Raw genomic sequence first — 19,559 nt, 5'->3', positions numbered from 1 at the left:
GGAGACGGTTGGCCGGAACCGAAACGCGGGCGGAACTAAATCTCGAGGCGTGGGTTTCCGGGCCCGGTCCGCCGAAACAACAGTGGCGGACTACGGTGGGCTTGGCGAAACGAGGAGGCCCAGGTAGGGACAGCGAGGCGCTCAGTCAGTCACCTACTCAGTGAGTCACCCACTCAGTCACTCACTCAGTCACCCACTCAGTGAGTCACCCACTCAGTCAGTCACCCACTCAGTCGCTCACCCACTCAGTCGCTCACCCACTCAGTCACTCACCCACTCAGTCACTCACCCACTCAGTCACCCACTCAGTCACTCACCCACTCAGTTATCCACTCAGTCACTCACCCACGCAGTCATCCACTCAGTCACCCACTCAGTCACTCACCCACCCACACAGTCACTCACCCACCCACACAAACACCCACTCACCCACTAAGTCACTCACCCACACAGTCACCCACACGGTCACCAACTCAGTCACTCGCCCACTCAGTCACCAACTCAGTCACTCGCCCACTCAGTCACCAACTCAGTCACTCACCCACTCAGCCACTTGCCAACTCAGTCACTCGCCAACTCAGTCACTCGCCCACACAGTCACCAACTCAGTCACTCACCCACTCAGCCACTTGCCAACTCAGTCACTCGCCAACTCAGTCACTCGCCCACACAGTCACCAACTCAGTCACTCACCCACACAGTCACCAACTCAGTCACTCACCCACTCAGCCACTTGCCACTCAGTCACTCGCCAACTCAGTCACTCGCCCACACAGTCACCAACTCAGTCACTCACCCACACAGTCACCAACTCAGTCACTCGCCAACTCAGTCACTCGCCCACACAGTCACCAACTCAGTCACTCACCCACACAGTCACCAACTCAGTCACTCGCCAACTCAGTCACTCGCCCACTCAGTCAATCGCCCACTCAGTCGCCAACTCAGTCACTCACCCACTCAGTCACTTGCCAACTCAGTCACTCGGCAACTCAGTCACTCGCCCACTCAGTCACCAACTCAGTCACTCACCCACTCAGTCACTCACCCACTCAGTCACTTTCCAACTCAGTCACTCGCCAACTCAGTCACTCGCCCACTCAGTCACCAACTCAGTCACTCACCCACTCAGTCACTCGCCAACTCAGTCACTCGCCAACTCAGTCACTCGCCCACACAGTCACTCGCCCACACAGTCACCAACTCAGTCACCCACACAGTCACCAACTCAGTCACTCACCCACTCAGTCACTTGCCAACTCAGTCACTCACCCACTCAGTTACTCGCCAACTCAGTCACTCGCCCACTCAGTCACCAACTCAGTCGCCAACTCAGTCACTCGCCCACTCAGTCACTCGCCAACTCAGTCACTCGCCCACACAGTCACCAACTCAGTCACTCACCCACACAGTCACCAACTCAGTCACTCACCCACTCAGCCACTTGCCACTCAGTCACTCGCCAACTCAGTCACTCGCCCACACAGTCACCAACTCAGTCACTCACCCACACAGTCACCAACTCAGTCACTCGCCAACTCAGTCACTCGCCCACACAGTCACCAACTCAGTCACTCACCCACACAGTCACCAACTCAGTCACTCGCCAACTCAGTCACTCGCCCACTCAGTCAATCGCCCACTCAGTCGCCAACTCAGTCACTCACCCACTCAGTCACTTGCCAACTCAGTCACTCGGCAACTCAGTCACTCGCCCACTCAGTCACCAACTCAGTCACTCACCCACTCAGTCACTCACCCACTCAGTCACTTTCCAACTCAGTCACTCGCCAACTCAGTCACTCGCCCACTCAGTCACCAACTCAGTCACTCACCCACTCAGTCACTCGCCAACTCAGTCACTCGCCAACTCAGTCACTCGCCCACACAGTCACTCGCCCACACAGTCACCAACTCAGTCACCCACACAGTCACCAACTCAGTCACTCACCCACTCAGTCACTTGCCAACTCAGTCACTCACCCACTCAGTTACTCGCCAACTCAGTCACTCGCCCACTCAGTCACCAACTCAGTCGCCAACTCAGTCACTCGCCCACTCAGTCACTCGCCAACTCAGTCACCAACTCAGTCGCCAACTCAGTCGCCAACTCAGTCACTTGCCAACTCAGTCACTCACCAACTCAGTCACTCGCCCACACGGCTCACTCGGTCTCTCACACACCGCGTCCTCCTTCGGCCAGGGTCCCAATGGCCATGGCAGAGGACAACCCGAGGAACTTTCGCTCGCACTACTACAAGAAGGTGGGCTTCCACGGCGTGGACGAGAAGCGCAGCCTGGAGATCCTCCTTAAGGACGAGCCGCTCGGTAAGGGCACCAGTTATTGTGAAAATTCCGTCACAGTTCCTATGATTGCTTTTTCATGGCTTTCATGGCTTTATTTTGGTGATTTCGAAAAGTGTATTGGTTTAGCCATGTTTGTTTGTTGTAGTACAGAGTTAGACTAATGGCCTTAATCTAAGTTGTCTTGTGGTTGTTGTTGTTGTTTGACTTGCATCCCACTGGGATTTTTGCACACAGCGTTGGTGTACGGTGTTTTTTCTGCAATATTTTGCTGTCTTTTCTTGGATTGTCTGTTTGCACTTAGACACATATTCACTTTAAGATGTTTTTTGTTCATGTTTTTTGTTTGTTGCGGTTGCACCTGATTCAAGAGCCGAATGGCTCACAGGGCTATACCTAATAAATGAACTTGAACTTGAACCGTGCTCCCCCTCCTCCTCCTCCTCACCCCGGGTCTCTCCCCAGCGCATCAAGGAGATGCGACCCAGCCAGTCTTAGACAGGGTCACTGGGTCACGGCGATCCAGCCTGGTTTTAGGGCGCCACCGTTGCGAAATGTTAACTACCTCGCCTGGTATGCAAGAGGTCATGGGTTCGATCCCGACTCCAACGCCTGCTGTATATTGGGAGTTTGCGTGTCTCTCTCTCTCTCCCCGTGGTCACGTGTATTTTTCTCCGGGTCCTACAGTTTTCCCCTCCGCATTTATAAACTGGTATTTGGCTGCTCTAAATTTCCACGTGATAAGCCACTTCCCTGAGCTGTCATTTGTGGCCAGGTCGCTTCTGAAAAAGAGCTGTATAGCTCCGTGAGTCTTACCCGGTAAAGAAATTAAAAATGTATAGTCAGATTGTGTACACTGGGTTATGGTCAGCTAATTGGTGATCCAGCCAGGGTATTAGTATCCATTAATCATCTTTGCAGTAGCAGGGCCTTGGTTCATAAACACTCTGCCCTGGCCGATCTTGAGCTTTCTTCTTCACGTCGCAGTATGCCGCCCCATTATTCTTTCAAGTCGTCAAGCAGCATCAGTCAATACAAATGATGCCCAATGAAGAAGGCCCATTGCTCGAAATGTCACCTATTATATTTTTACAAAAATAGATTTTCAGGGCTACAGTGTCATTGATTCATGTCGAGTTTCTGTGAGTTGTGCTTGTGCACCACTGCTAATGCAACATCACCAAATAATTAGCATCAGGTGAGGTCACTCGATCTAAATGACCTAGTTGATTTAAGTTTCAAGTTCAGGTAAATTTTGGTGAACCAGATGAGAACGCAAGAGACGAGGATGGTCTCATTTTCAAGAGTGACATCGGTCACCAAAACTACGAGAGCAAAACAAATTAAAAGTGCAACAAAAACACAACCTAATCGCTGCAGAAGAACTCAAAATTAGCAAATGTATTTTTTCCCCGCAGAACAAATCTGTGTGGTTAAATTACGTACAGATTTCACCACAGCACAATTACAAAACTAAGCTACAGACACATTAAACGGATATAAGGGGGGACCATTGTACTAACATGTAAACAAACAAGGATATATGTAAAATGCAATGATGGGGGTCAGTAGGTGCACCTCCTGGCCTTGACATTCCCCAGTGACACTGGTGAAACTATCAACCGCATCAGGACATCAACAGGCCCGATGCACATATCTCCTCCATGCATGGAAAGTTAAAGACAAGCTACAGGAGTCCGACTGTGGCTATGCAACCCAAACCTATGGACTACGTAGTAAACCACTGTAGTCTGTGCTCCTTCAATGGACAAAGAATAGCAAAACTACACAAACTCTCCTGAAGCCCTCTCATCATGGCGAGCAGATCTCAACATTGGTATTTAGCTCCTGAACGTAATTGCTGCCATACGCAGGATTCGATTGATGGGTGCTGATGAGGCGTGAGTCGGATGGCGGTCACTGGGTTGTGGACGGTTGCTGGGTGCGTCGTGTCGTGTGTCTGCGCGTGTAGATCTGGAGAAGCTGTGCACCTTCAGCCAGCGCTTCCCCATCCCCACCATCTACCGCATCCTCATCTGGAAGGTGCTGCTTGGTATGAGCGCTCCTAATATCTCGGCCAGGCGGGGGGTTCTCTTTGCGGGGACTGAATGGGGCCTTGTGTGTGTGTGTGTGGATATATGGGGAGCGGTAGTGTAACGGTTTGCGCGCTGCGCTATGAACCCGGCGATACGGGTTCGATTCCCGTCACGTCCAATACCAGTGACGATTATTTGAACCAACCCTGGGCCTCCCTATGTCGACTAACTCTCAAATGAGTACCTGGTGCGATGTGTAAACATCGCCACTCGAGAAAAAAAGGTGGTCAGGCATGGTGCTAGCCACCCACCCCCTTGTGTGCCGTGCCAGCCTGCATAGGTGCCACTCGCTAACGGGACTTGCCCCAACAGCCTTGTAACAGCTATACGGTTTGGGGGATCTTTGTTTTTTAAAGTGTGCGCGCCCGTGTGCTCCCACAGGCGTCCTCCCCCCGCACCAGGCGGCCCACGAGGCCGTGTCCCAGCAGCGTGCGGAGCAGCACCAGGACGTGCTGCACGCGCTACGCACCATGCGCCTCACGGGGGACGGCGCGCCCGACACACACACCATGCTGCGCATGCTGCAGCTGGAGAACGGCTGCCTCCCTCGCCGCTGTGACCAGCCCCCGGTACGCGAAGTAACTGGGGTTCGGGGCAGGGCCAAGCCGAGGCAAGGGCTCTCGTAAACTTTTGGCAGCGCTCGTGGGTGGCTAGGAGTGCGGCTGCCGCGGTGTAATTGTTTAGCGCACTGGACTTGCAATCCAGAGGTGGCCCGTTCGATTCCATCTCCCGGTGCAGCAGTTTAAACACTGTTGCGTCTGTCCACCAAGCGGTATAAATGGGTACACCGCGGTTAGTCAATGTGCAGGAGTTGTGTGGTAGGGTAAAGTGTGGACACTCCCACCTCTACCAAGACGTCTGGCCAGCGTGGAACAGTATGCAAAACATACTCTCTAGGGGGGCTTCCCTGAGTTGACTGTAGTGAAAGCCATTTTGCCAGCGGTGTTGTGAATAAATGCAGGGCTGCACATTTTCCATATGGGAGGCTAAGAAAACAGTGTGCTTGTGTAGAACACGTCGCTCAAAGGGATGATGGCCGGTGGTCCAAACTAATGGTGAAGTGGCAGCCAAAGGAGGGGGATACACCCTCACCCAAGGGGACAGAGCGACACAATCGGCTCCTGTGGGGGGGGCCCTAGGTGCAGGATCATGAGACGTGGTGACGGCTTGGGGGAGGCCTTCATCCAGCAGTAGAGTGATCATGGCTGATATGACGGCGATGATGATGATGATGGATAGTGAGGATGCAACGGTGGTCCAGTGGTCGTCGGTGTACTAAACTTCGAACCCAACCACCTTCCTAGTCAAGGCTGACATCAGTCACGATTTTGGTTAAAGAAACCCCGTGACCAACACAGTGTGGGAAGGCCTTCATCTAGCAGTGGAATGACTAAGTGAATACGTCAATATTATTGTTGGTGGTGTTCTCTAGCGGACGCTCTGCACGGTCTCTTTCAGGAGGAAGAGGAAGGGGACTTTATTGCCGTGGTGTCGAGCATGTCTGAAATCGCGGAGAATGAAGTGGACGCTTACTGGCTGGCGAAGTGTTTCTTCACTCAATTTAACAACAAATACGTCGACTCGCTGCCGCATCTGGTGAGCCACTGCATTTGAGCACAGCGGCAGAACTCGTGTTGGAATCCCCAATGTTTTTTTTCTTTTCCGGGTTGTACTGAAAGTACGACGTTTCGCTCCGCCTGCTTCTTCAGCTGCACGTACCCGGAAACTTCTTCGGTTCTGGTTCCCGAAGAAGCTCCCCCCCCCCCCCCCAGCACGTGGAGCGAAACGTCGGACGTCGTACCGAACAAGACGCGGTACGACCCAAAAATATCTGCGGCACAACCGCAGGAGTCTGCGGTCGTGTTTGGACTGCCAGCCTTGTTGAGCCTGCGTATCAATTCCCTGCATTATTCCAGATATGGGCCGTCCATAAATGACGTCACGCACCTGGGGGGGGGGGGGGGGTGTCAGATATTTGTAACGATGTGTGACGAGGGGGGTGGGTTTGAGAAATGTGACGTCACGTAAAAATGCGCAACTTTAGATAAATATAGACAACACGTTCTACTTAATTAAATCGACTTTTTAATAAATGTTAACTCCTACATCATCAAAGTGCAGCGGCACATTAAATACGCACTACAACGACAATAGTTTAAAGCGATTTGAAGCATGTTTTATTTTTTTTTGGGGGGGAGGGGTGGGGCAGGGCTTTGTGACGTCATATTTGAGGGGGGGTGGTCTGACTTTTTGTGGCGCCGTGTGACGATGGGGGGGGGGGGTAAAAAATCGCGTGACGTCATTTAAGGACGGCCCCTAACAAGCGGCAGCGTTTCCTCTCCCTGCCTCCGTGGTGAGCGTGCATGCGTGCATGGTGGATATGCCACCTTCTGGTACCCATTGGTGCTGCTCTCGCTGCCCCTGGGATTATGTCAGCATCGCGTCTGGGCCACCGGGGACCCGTTGAGCCTGAGCTCCAGTCGCTTCGTGTCGCCTTGTGCTTGGCCTCGTTGGCCCTGGGGCCGTGCTGCGGCGTTGCTTGCCCCTGCCCTCGTCCACCTCTTCCCATTTCACCTCTTCCCACATGTTCATCACTTGTGTTAAGCGCCGTCAAGTGCGATTGCATTTCGGCACCATGTAAAATAATAATTACATTTGGTATCCGAGGCATTTTTACGGCGAGAGGCTATCACCAACGTGCTATGTTTCACTCGTGGGTATAGTCTGCCAGAAGGGCGCAATGTTCCTATGTGGTTTTGTTACCCCACGAGGTAATTGGGTAATTTGTGGAAAAATGTTAAATTTGGACTGGCACGCTGGCACACATGGCCCGCTCGATTTCGAATAACGTCACGGTGTCTGCAACGCAAAGCAGACACCGTGACGCTATTGTGCTTGCAAAGCAGACATCGCGTATCCTCCAGTTAACACACCCGCAGCATTAGCCAGGGTTCTCGCCGTCTGCAACGAGCGGCAAACACGCGACCGCACGGCCCCGTCACCGCCGAATTGTAATTGTTGTTATTGCCGCCACCGCCGCTGCTGGTTGTAGTGACGCACGTGCGTGTTTGCTGACAGCCCAAGAGCCTGGAGCATTACCTGGGCGTGGAGGACGGACGCTTGCTGCAGCACCTGCGTGGCACCGGGGCGCTGCCGAGGCTGCCGTGCTCCCGATGGTTCTCCCGCTGCTTTGCCGGGACTCTTCCCAACAAAAGTCTGGAGAGGTAACGTGACTTGCGACAAACAGCTGACCTATCGGGACTTTTATTTCTGTCTAAACCCCCGTGTGTATCTGCGTATGCCTGAGGGGGAACGGTGGTCGTCTGCGCAAAATAACTTGAGTGATATTTCAACTTTGTTTGCAATGTAAATCAGTGTGAACTACTGGGAAATGACACGTTTTAAACCATTGGGATTTGACAGCACGATGATGATGATGGGGGGTATGTTCACATTTGTGTATTGTCGGAGGCTGCACTAAAGGCCACCAGACGTGGCGAGTAGCCCCGTGGGCCTTGCAATGAAGAACACTTATATACAAGATGTACGACATCAATACAGATACTAAAGCCTTTGTGCTATTGCTTACAAAAACAACGCGTTATGCTCGGCGGTTTTCTCCACTTTTGAAAACCGATCCCATTTCGAACTCTCTCTCTCTCTCCTGTACTCCAACAGGGTGTGGGACAAGATCATGAGTGGCTCCTGCAAGATTTTAGTTTTCGTCGCCATGGGAATCCTCCTCACGTTTAAGATGACTCTCATGACGATGAACAAGGCCGACAGCATTGTGCAGTTTTTGGAAAAGGTAAAATCATTGGAACAACCGCGCGATTGGAACAACTGCGCTTTGACGTCGGGATGTGTTTTGGTCGCGAGTGAAGGTCAGGTGTATGCAATGTGCACGGAGAGAGCGTAAAATAGATGTTTTTATTTTGCTTCTCAGATTCCGCAGGAGAACACGGACGCAATTGTGACCAAGGCCATTGAGCTTTGGCAGAAGCACACGGGAGCTCCCGTCCACACGTAGCCCCGTAGGACACTTGGGACTACCCCCGCACTCCTGTGGCGATACCGGACTGGAGTTGTTTAGCTGGTGGTAAAACCGAACAATGGACTTCAACCGTCATATTAAAATTGGATAAATTCCAGCTGAGAATTAAAAAAAAAACATCGGTTTGACTATCATGTGAAAAACATAGTGGCAGAGTGAGTGGGAAAGTTGTCGGCTCTACCGTGTGGACCGGAGGAGACTTGAAGGGATTTCAAAACTAGTTCTGCGACATCCACTTCTGCAGGCCGTTCTTGAAAATGAAAGGTTGCACTTCACTGCGAGAGATCCAATGGATACTTTGCCTTGTGAATTAACACTGAGAGCTCGATCGTTATAAAAAAAAATGTTCCAAAAAATTGGCATCTTATAGAGAAGCTGTAGCTGGTAATTAATTTAGAGGTCATGGAACCCCATGCCCTCTAATTAATTTTTCTGGTCGTGCAGCAACAGCAGTAAAAAGTTAGTGGTAGAGGAGGACATGAGAATGACACATTTCCTGGTCAACACAAATGTGAAGAAGGGGCATCATCAGTTGTCGTCACAGCCAGAGCTAATGCATTCATGGTTTCATGAATGGGACATCAGTGACCAGTGGGTGTCACTATTGTGCAGACAAGATGCTCGAATAAGTCTATTTGGAACTAATAATGCATTAATCTTCTATGTGGGAAGTAAATAAGAATCCAGGTCACGTCCTTCAAGCGTTTCGCTTGAGAAACAATGGGCCACAATTCGGAGGGAAACAAAACTACATGCAGTTTCACGGCTTGAGGATTTATTATTTCCCGTTTCAGGGAGGCGAGGAGGACGTTTTTGAGCGGACGCAGAATGGGATAATTACAGACGCCGGGACTCGCCCATGGGTGCCAACGTGGAAAGCAGTGGCGCCGTCATGGCCAAATCGCAGACACCTCCTGCCAGAATGATGCTGCGTCGCGTTTGAGCTGAGCGAGGGGGGGGGGGATCTGTACTTAATGGGTTTGTTTTCAGAGAAGCCAAAATTGTGCCTCGGGTTGTTTAAACTTGTCTTCAGGTCGAGATGAATTTCGAGGCTGCCCCTTAATGCGCCCTTCCAGACACCGTCATCCGCTCAGAATCCTCAGGGGGATCAAGGCAAGCCGCCAACTGCACCGCCAGACACTGCCGCAAGCCCCATCCTGCAAGCCTAGACGGATGCCAGAGCTGGCTCATCAGCACGTCATTTACAGATACCGCGATTAAATAATCCGTTCTTGCGTAACGCTAGCCCTTTTTACTCGCGAAGAGAGAATATACCCCGTTGGTTTGAACCGATGCGATGAAACCGTTTGCGTAAAAACCAGATTAACAGTCTCTCAAAACGTTGTTTGCCTACGATGTCCGACGTCTGCAACAATTCGGTCAAAGCAGGCCGAGTTTTAAACGGCGTTTACATAGTCGTGTAAAAAAAAAGGGAGGGGGACGGCAATTAAAGTTACCAGTGGACACTTGCGTGCGCCACCTGGAACCCGCGCAGGCAGAAGTGGGTTTGTCCTTGCGAGTCCGTGAACCAAGGCCAGAAATGTCACTTGTCGGTCCCACCAAGGGGGTGGGCATTACTTGAGGTTTCCACATTCTTTGTGTGGCCAATAACGGTGGATTCCGCGATTCATCGCTGAGGCTATCCAGTAAGGCACTGGTCACAGTATCAATACATGGGTACGACAAAAAAATGTGCTTTGCTGCCCGAGGTGGGTATCGATTTCAGCTCTGGCAAATTAGACTTTGGGTTATTACCTCGGGTGCCTCTGGCTCCCCCCACCCCCTCCCCCCACCCCCCTCTTCGTTTTGCAAAGCGCTTTAAAAGAATCGCGGCACACCGTGAGGGCACGTATACTTTAATATCACATTTTATTTATAATTCACAAAGCTGCACGAGTTAACTTGTTTAGTTGCTGCTTCAATGCGTGTTGTTCTTGCAAGGCACTTCATGTCCTGTCTCCCTCCAGCACAGTGTAGGAGCACTTTTGTTTAATAAACGCCGGATCTTTAAAAAGAAAAAGTGCTCTTGCATTTCACTAACCAATGTCGACCAAAAGGCACTGGTGCTTTCAGTGACGTACAACATGAGCTTATTGCATAAATAAAAAACAAATGGAATCGACTTACATTAAAGGAAGCAAAATAAACGACTCACATTCTGACAAACCAGTGGGGGGGGGGGGGGCGGGGGGGGGTCACTGAAAATCCGGAGCCTGGCTGGAACACCCTGCACATGCGGCTGTGAAGTCACAATCGTCCCCAACAAGTGCCCTTAAAAAAAAACTGTTTAAAACACAGTGTTGACGTAAAATAAAAAATTAAAATCGCTAGAGTTTTCACATTTACAACCCAAAATTATTACGGTAGGATAAAAGATTTAAAATGAAGCGAACTGACGTGACTACAACACGCCGCAGGGTTGAGGGCGTCCTGGGGGCGACCCGGCATCGGGGGCCAATATTGGGAATGGGATGGCCGGGAAATTTCTCAAGTGGCTTAAGAGTATTTAGTCAAAATGACATCAATTTCCAAAGCAAATCGTGCTGCTTAATAAAAAAAAAAAAAATTGACGAGATTTGCTTTGAAAATCGATACCGTTTAAAGGGTATTTAAAAAAAAAAATTGGGGCCCTACTGCTTACATCGGTAGGGTTGGCGCGTGTGAAGACGGTGTTCATAAGATGTGATGGACAGGGGTATGGGCTTAATTTATGGCCGAACAAGAGATGCCTGCATTCCGACAACCAGGCATTCTTTCCCACAGCAGATGCACATGAACGGGTGTAACTACAAGAGCCGTGACGACGGCACGCGGCTATTTATACCGCGCCTCCCATGCAGTGACATCTCGAGGTGTCCGTGCGGCAGGGGACCACCCAGTGGCAGCTCTCCCTGTGAGGCACAAGGTGAACGCAGTAGCGGCCAGCAAGTGGCCATCATTTTGCCAGCATCGGGGAGGGGGGGGGGGCGGCGGGAGAAGCGGTCGCCCTCCCGTCCACGTTGCTCAATTTCAACGTCGCTCCCGACAGGCAGTCCCGGCCAACAAGAGATTGTCCACGGAAGAGGGGAAAAACCTCGCGGATTCAACGCCGATTCGGCACCGGTTGCCTCGGCGGGCGTGAAACCTGGGCAATCCTGCCGCACGGGCAAGGCTGCGCCGGCAGATCCCCAGCTGCGGTTCAAGCGCCGCTTGTCTACGGAGGGGAGCCAAACGCACTCGACGCAAACGTTCCAGGCAGTCAAAATGGCAACGCAAAAGGGACCCGCGGCCTTCAAGTCGGGCGGAGTTGAAGCGAAGAAGCGGGCAGTGAACACAACTGGTGAGCAAAGCACGACTCGCTCCCTCCGAAGATCGATGCTTGTAAGGTAATAATGCACATTGACCAAAAACGTCGGACGTGCACGCGTTGCGAGTGGCTACACGTTTACCCCCTTGCGCGGCGGCCTAGGCGAGGCATTCGAGCCCAAGAGATGCACAACTCCGGGGCCCCATCTACTCTTCTCTCTGTCAGCAGCAAGGGGGGGGGGGGGTGGAGGAGGCAGCCGTGGGTTCAGTTTCTACCACGGCTCAAAACGGGGGGGGGCTGCCACTCGCAATCGCGTCGCCGCCCTCCTCGGAGCCAAAGCAACAGCAGCAGCAACTGTCGACTGGTAATACTGAGATTAAACGTGGAACAAGGCGGCCACAGGAAGCAATCTCATTCTCGCATCATCCATTAATATTTCACAAGCGTAGTGGAGCATTTGTAAAAATGGAAGTTTCCGATGGGGGGGGGGGATAAAACAAGCCAGAGGAAAAAAACAAAAATATACAAATATTATTCACATAGCATTAAGATTGGGCGAATGTTACCTTCATTGTTAAAACCGTAAGATTACCACGTGTTACATCCGGCTTCAGAGTGGATTCAATCCCATAGGCTCACTTCATTAATTCACTGCATGGACAGCACTGGGACCCCTCGGGATGCCAACTCTGTCCTGGTTTTCCCAGGATCGACCCCTGTTTCGAAGAAGCACCCCTGTTAAATCGGTTAGTCTTCCCGGGACATTAAAAGTTGTCCTTCCCCCGCACTTCCGATTAGCGCAGTTGGCTACGTGCGACGCAAAAGAAGTTCAACATGCATCCGTACAAAAATCCCAGTTTCTGTCAGTTGCATAATGATACACTGCTCAAGACAATGCATTCACGTGTCATTCTCACACCCCCCCCCACCTCCCCGCCTCTTCTGGTTTCGTGAGATATTCTTCTTCCCATGTGTCGTGGATGTTTTGTACCCCAGGGGTGGCAATCCCTAGCTGGCCGTCGAGAGCTTAAGACGCCGCCTCAGGCAGGAGAGGCAGCTGACGCTCCGAGCTGCAAACCCCGCGTTTAGCGCTCGGCATTCCGATCGCGACGTCAAACGGCGGCGCACTCCGGGGGCGTGCCCGTGCACATTACCCAACGCTCCTCGACAAAAGAATGATCAGAAACAATGTCACTATATAACTTAGCGTGTGTCGCAGTACAACAAAGTAAATATCGGTGCTCGGTTAGAGCCCGTTTGTTTTTTGTTGAGCCGGTGGGGCAGTCAGAACCCACCGTGTCACAAACACAAAAAAGAAAGTTTACAAGCGACATAACAATTCAGTCCCTTTCCTGTAATGATTAGCGCAGAGTGGACAAAGTGCAAATCAGGATATAATTAGCATCGGTCAAGTCTGGCAGGGGCAGGCCACGAGGAGCGCCGCTTGATCCACGGCCGCTTGGCCTCCAGGCCACCCTGCCTCTTGCTGCTCCAATCACTGCCGATCCCGAGTGATATGCTTGATTTTGTTTCCAAGGCATCCGAGCAATTAGCAATTAGCAGAGATCTCCGTGTTTGTAAAGAGCGATAGATGCTTTCGTTAGGATCGTCCGACAACGTCCATCCTCGCCTCCCCTCCGATCCGGCACGAGGCACAAGACGAAGCTTGATGATTATTTTTGTTTGTGACGGGCGACGAACACCGGGGTCCCCGAAGCAGCAGGACGTGGCCTGCGGGAGGATGTGCAGTGATGTGCAGTGTGCAGGCCGTCGTGCCGTCACGGTTTGTGAAACCTGCAGGGGGAGGGGTCGGGGGGTTGGTGGTGAGAGAGAGCAACATCCACATCTAATTTAAAAAAACTATTTGTATTTTTCATCAGAACTGAAGTACACTACACAAGCTCCTCACTCTCTCCAGACTAAGAATCGGGGGGGGGGGGGGGGCTATACAATTAGCCACAGTCAATATTAAATAAACTTTAAACAAATGTCAAGCGCTGAACAGAATGAGTGTAACGGTGCGATCCGCTCGTGTCTATCGTGAACGCTGCTCTGGCTCTCACCCCCTGTGTATTCGAGGAAAGGCAGAAACGCCCATCGCTTATAATTGGACTCGTTTGTGCATTTTGTCGCTCCACCTCTGGCTATTGAAGGGGGGAGGGGGGGGGGCTGCGAGGCTTCAGAAGGAGGACGGGGGTACTCAGCCCTCTCTAGCCCCCACCCCCACGGCCTGATGCGACAGGGCTGGCGAGGTGGATGCGGGAGGGTGCGTGCGAGTGTCTCACCTCGTCATGTGCCGGCTCATCTCGTGCACCTCCATCTCCATGCTCTTGAACTCGTTGAGCTCCTTGCGGATCGCCGCCTTGGAACGCACGCAGGCACGCACGCACGGCGACGACACGTTCACATTAACAATCACCACGGCACATGGCATCCCGCAATGAGCGTCTGCACAGCGCTAGGCTGGCTCAGCGAGCGTCGCCGGATACCACATCCCCCCCCCCCCCAGCCCCACCCCCCCAAGTCCCATCGGTGTGCTCGTAGAACCCCACGGCGCCCACATGTGGTACTCCCTTCCGTATCACCAGCGTCACACAATAATAACGATAATAGAGAAATTGCATTGCACGCAGTTTTCCTTCATCTTCACACGGAGAAAACTATTCGGAGGCACAGTAAAACACAGACAAGCGGGGGAAGGCTGCCAGAATCGGCCTTAACAATTACCCAAGATCGGTGGACCGATATCGAGATGTTTAGCCAACTCCATTATATCATCCCCCCCCCCCCCCCCATTGCGTGGTCGCCCCAATGTCCCCGTGTCCCTCCTACACATCCTTGTGATCCTCTACATTGTCCCCGGTACCCCACCAAGTGTGTCATCCCCTTGATGCCCTTGTGACACCAGTATCCATGTAGTCCCACCCCAGACTCTCTGCTGTCTTCCTGCTGCCCGTGAACTGCTCCTGCTGCCCCCATGGGGTTTCCCCACTCTCCCCACCATCCCATGACGTGTGTCATCCCACCCGATGCCCCTCTATCACCCCCCCAGAGACGCTCCATTCCCTCTGTCATCATCCTGCTGTGTCCATGCCCTCCCCTCTCACCCCCCCCCCCCCACACCGGCGTCCCGATATTCCCCTCGACCTGCGGTGGCAGGGGCCAGCGGACCGGGCAGTTGGGGGCAGGGGGGGGGTCGGGGGTCGGGGTGGCGGCCGTACTTTGTCGGCGGCGGTGAGCCGCGTCCAGGGCTTGTCGGCGCGGCGGTCGTAGTCCTGCACGTCGGCCAGTTCCACGTAGTCGTTGAAGCGCAGGATTTTCCGCTCGCGTAGCTCTTTCACCGTGGGCCGCATGCTCAGCTGCACGTGCACGGACACGGACACGGACGCACGCGCGCGTGACCGTCACGCTCACCCACAACGTTGAGACGCCGCGTGCGGGAAATGCCGTCATTACCGGCCGTGCAACGACAACCATTTTAAAACACTCCCTGGCGCTCCTGGGGTCGTGCTTCCATTCAAGAGCGTGGGGCCCGGGATCGGCCCGTCAAGTCTATCGTTTTGTACCCCCCAAGGCAGCTTGGTAGTAGGGGTTTCCATTTGATTGGTGTGTGTGTGTTGGGCTTCTTTCACGCCGTGGACAGCCAACTGCGTCCATGGGATTTGGTCATTGTACATAATTAATGTACAGCGTTGTGGGATGCTGTTGGCATGAATGACACTATATAACATCAAAGTATTGTTATTACTTGATGTGACAGCCCTCGCATGCCCAGTCATTATGGCGGGCACAACCAGGCACCATCTCTGCCGTGCCAGCGCCTCTGGTGCTTGCAACTTGCCTTCCTCGAGAGTTGGCGCTTGATCTCTCTCTTCTCCTCTCGCTCCTCCTCCTCATTCCTCTCTGCAATGACAATGAATCATGGCGACACTTTGAGCCGCTGGGAGCGATGTCACGACACAACAACAACAATAACAACAACAGTGGCAGCAGCAAACGCTGCCCGTGCGTCTGTGCTGCACTCACGCTTCAGGATGTTTCTCTGCTCGAGCTCTTCCATTGTAGGCCTCTGGCTGAGCCGCCTGCGGGGGAAAAGTAAACGCGTGGAAATTTTAGAAAAAATTGTCGATTAACAATATAATAATTATTAGTTGACTATTTCACGTCGTCGCCCGTGCAAATTGCATCTCACAATCGCCGGAGCCACGCACGAGGCAGTGAGTTGGTCATAAGCAATCGCTCAGGCTCTGTAGTCCTCTACATATTAAGATGTTTTCAGACGATTTTCAAGTGTTTATGTCCGTGAGGAGGAAACCGGAGCACCCGGAGAAAACCCAGACATGCGATTGGGGGGGGGGGGCAGGCAACACTCTGCACCGCCTTTCCCTGGCGAGCCAGGGTATGGCACCTCGACGCCTACGGGCAGTTTGGCAACACTTGTGCGGCGATCCGCCAACCCTTGCAGCCTAGACAGTGCTGGATTACAGGCCCAGTGCGTAGCCACCACTGCTCGGCTAAGCCGCTTCTTATTCTTTCGTACGGCAGAGGGGAGTCGATCGGCAACGTTTCTACGTTCATGTGGAGGTTGGCGAGTGAGCCAGTGGCGTTACTGTGCGAGACCGATGACCGCGGCCGCACTGTTGTGGGCTGTGGTGAATTGTGAGTGTAGTGATGTGGATGGCGAGTGTGACGTGGTGAATGTTGGCCGTGGTGATGTGAATATTGACCGTGGTGATGTGAATGGTGAGCGTGGTGATGTGAATGGTGAGCGTGGTGATGTGAATGGTGAGCGTGGTGAGGAGAGTGATCAGTGTGATGAGGTGATTGGTGGGTGCCGAGTGGACCTAGAGCAAGTGTGGTGAGATGGCTGGTGAGATGGCTGGTGGTGGTGTTTAAACCTGGTGAGTGTGGCGGGTGAGGTGAGGTGAGGGGTGGTGAGCGCACCTGGTGAGCGCGGTGCCGATCTGCTGGCGCAGCTCTTGCCACGCCTCCCCCATGTGACCCTGCTGGGGGTCACCGACCTCAGGGTCGTGACCCAGGGATCGTGCGGCCACCAGGGAGTGGTTCCTGCGCACCTTGGCGAGGAGCCCTGGGGGCAGTAGAGCCGTGTGGCGAGTCAGCACAGCACACGCAGACTGTGACTCGGCACATACACACACACAGCGAGTTAACACAGCACGCACAGACTGTGACTCAGCACACACACACAGCAAGTCAGCACAGCACACAGACTGTGACTTGGCACATACACACACACAGCGAGTCAACACAGCACACACAGACTGTGACTTGGCACACACACACACACAGCGAGTCAACACAGCACACAGACTGTGACTCGGCACACACACACACACACAGCGAGTCAACACAGCACACAGACTGACTCGGCACACACACACACAGCGAGTAAACACAGCACCCACAGACTACGACCCGACACTTATCTCCCTAGCGGCGATGTTTACACACCACACCAGGTACTCATTTAAGGCCAAGTCGACCTTGGGGAGTCCCAGGACCGGTTCAGATCAACGTCACTGGTGTTGGCCGTGAGCGGTAATCGAACACGGGTTGCCGGGTTTGTAGCGCAGCGCGCTAACCCTGACACTACCGCTGCCCGATACGCACACAATCACACACACACACACAGAGGAAGGCTGTACATGTGAGGGGCTCTCATCAGGGTACTAACCCGTCATCTCCACCTCGTCGTCGTTATCCTCTTGCTCATCATCCCGGTAGAGGACAGGCCCATCATCATCGTCGTCGTCATCATCGTCACGGTACAGGATGGGCCCATCCTCATCATCCTCGTCGTCCTGGTAGAGCCCTTGCTGCTCGTCAGGGAAGGAGGCTTTGCTTGTGTCCACATTTTCCTTGTTGTTGTCGTCATCGTGGTCGTTATGGTTATGGTCATACTGGTTGTCGTGATGGTGGTGGTGAAGGTGGTGGTCATGGTGGCGGTGGTCGTGGTGTTGATGATCAGGGTGGTGATCAGGGTGGTGATCAGGGTGGTGATCAGGGTGGTGATCAGGATGGTGATCAGGGTGGTGATCAGGGTGGTGATTATGGTGGTGATTAGGGTGGTGATCATCATGACGGCGATCATGGCGATGATCAGGGCGGTGATCAGGATGGTGATCGTAGCGATGATCAGGGTAGTGATCAGGGTGGTGATCGTGGTGCATCTGTACGCCGGTGACGCAATTCTCCGTGGTGGCATCATCCGAACCATTGTCCTGGCCTCCTCCGGAAGGCTGCATGAGGAACTCGAGGACATCCTCCATGCGCACGCCCGAGATGGGCCCAATGGGGCCCACGGAGTTATCGTAATCGTCGACATTGTTGTCCTCTTGGTGACCACCTCTGGTGCCGCCCCTGCCGCCGCCGCCGCCATAGAATCCGTCTCCCGGGGGGTGTGGCGGACGTGCCGGTGATTCCGGCGGATGGCGCTGCTGGGGTTCCTCACCCTCCCTCGTGTCTCCGCGTTCTCTTGACGCCGGCGCCGGTGCCGGGGCGGCACGGCCACCGGACGGGATTCCCGGTTCCGATGTCACGGTCCACATGATCAGCTGCGTGTCGCTAGGATACTCTGACGGCCGTGGTGGTGGCGGTGGCGCTGATGATGATGATGATGCGGGTTGACGGGCCGGCTGGGGTATGCGGGGCCCCGGTGGCGGGCCCTGAGTTGTGGTGCCGGTGCCATCGGCTGACGGGCTGCGGAGGCAAATGCATCCCGGCCACAAGCCAGCGCCCCGGTTAGAAATAACAACACATGGTGGATTAATATAGTGTCTACATGTGACCGAGTCTCAAGATGTTGTACAAAAACATTGACCCACAGATTCACACACGGATCCACAGCCTCATACAGAGACCCATTGACTAACACAGAGACCCATAGGCTTAAAGACCCACAGACCAATGGCAAAGCGGGTGGGAGGGGATGCCGCACGGCGCCTACCCGTGCATCCCTCGCGACGCTGCGCCCGCGGTTTGGTCCAGCTCCTGCACCACCCTGGCTCTCGCATCCATCGTCTCCGACTGCGTCTGCGAGCCCCTGGGAGGACCCTGCAAGTTGCAAAATGCACGACGAATGAGCGTGAGAATCGGGAGCGGCAATCCACGGCGAGACCCGGCGAGGCAATCGATGCATGGCCCCCTTGTCACTGCCGCTGCTGGAGCCGCCCTCCCCCAGCTCGTTATTCTGGGGAGGAGATCATGCCCATTCTATCGTGAAACGCTATCACGACGGCGCTGTGCATCACGGACGGGTGTAGTCTGCAGTAGTTTCGCATTCGGGGGGCGATGTTGTTGTTTGGATTCATCCAATAGGATAATTTGCGAATCATTTAGAAATGTGGCAAGTTTGGATCTTTAACGACTGCCATGAAGCAGACGGCGAATATTACACAGTTAGAACAACACATTTATAGTATTAACCAGGATGGCTGCTGGGCTCCAACCACGAACCTCTGTAAACAAGTGGCAAACGCTGGGCCTTGACACTGATGTCAGGTCTGTTGCTGTTTCTGCTGCTACAGCTGTTCCTGCTGCTGTTCCTGCTGCTGCTGTTCCTGCTGTTTCTGCTGCTGCTGTTCCTGCTACAACAGCCGTTCCCCTGCTGCTGCTGTTCCTGCTGCTGCTGTTCCTGCTGCTGTTCCTGCTGCTGCTGCTGTTTATGCTGCTGTTGTTCTTGCTACTGCTGTACCTGCTGCTACTGCTGTTTCTGCTGCTGCTGTTTCTGCTGCTGCTGTTTCTGCTGCTGATGTTCTTGCTCCTGCTGTACCTGCTGCTACTGCTGCTGTTTCTGCTG

At 53.4% G+C, this 19,559-nt stretch overlaps 2 protein-coding genes across 4 annotated transcripts in view; one reads left to right on the top strand and one right to left on the bottom strand.

The window, feature by feature from the left end:
• On the top strand, positions 1-12,228 carry TBC1D7 (TBC1 domain family member 7). 2 transcript variants are annotated; one of them, XM_078613554.1, is made up of 8 exons: positions 1-123; positions 2,204-2,328; positions 4,277-4,357; positions 4,782-4,969; positions 5,859-5,996; positions 7,479-7,624; positions 8,079-8,208; positions 8,347-12,228. In XM_078613554.1, the coding sequence occupies exons 2-8, from the start codon at positions 2,211-2,213 to the stop codon at positions 8,428-8,430; spliced, it is 885 nt and encodes a 294-aa protein (XP_078469680.1). In that variant the 5' UTR covers positions 1-123; positions 2,204-2,210; the 3' UTR covers positions 8,431-12,228. The 2 variants fall into 2 exon arrangements, with proteins under 2 accessions (XP_078469680.1, XP_078469690.1); XM_078613564.1 differs by having other exon boundaries at positions 15-160.
• LOC144732133 (uncharacterized) overlaps positions 10,307-19,559 on the bottom strand; it is a 45,413-nt gene continuing 36,160 nt past the window's right edge. For both annotated transcript variants that reach the window (XM_078613437.1, XM_078613447.1), the window contains exons 9-16: positions 18,708-18,814; positions 17,436-18,460; positions 16,685-16,829; positions 15,767-15,822; positions 15,582-15,643; positions 14,962-15,099; positions 14,026-14,102; positions 10,307-13,534 (exon numbers count right to left, since the gene is read on the bottom strand). In XM_078613437.1, coding sequence (XP_078469563.1) covers positions 13,519-13,534; positions 14,026-14,102; positions 14,962-15,099; positions 15,582-15,643; positions 15,767-15,822; positions 16,685-16,829; positions 17,436-18,460; positions 18,708-18,814 — 1,626 coding nt within the window. In that variant the 3' untranslated portion in view covers positions 10,307-13,518. The remainder of the gene's footprint in view (positions 13,535-14,025; positions 14,103-14,961; positions 15,100-15,581; positions 15,644-15,766; positions 15,823-16,684; positions 16,830-17,435; positions 18,461-18,707; positions 18,815-19,559) is intronic.

Source organism: Lampetra planeri, chromosome 2, assembly GCF_965212315.1.
Source record: "Lampetra planeri chromosome 2, kcLamPlan1.2.h2, whole genome shotgun sequence".
NCBI classification, from domain to species: domain Eukaryota; kingdom Metazoa; phylum Chordata; class Hyperoartia; order Petromyzontiformes; family Petromyzontidae; genus Lampetra; species Lampetra planeri.
This window is presented reverse-complemented; position numbering and strand designations above follow the sequence as displayed.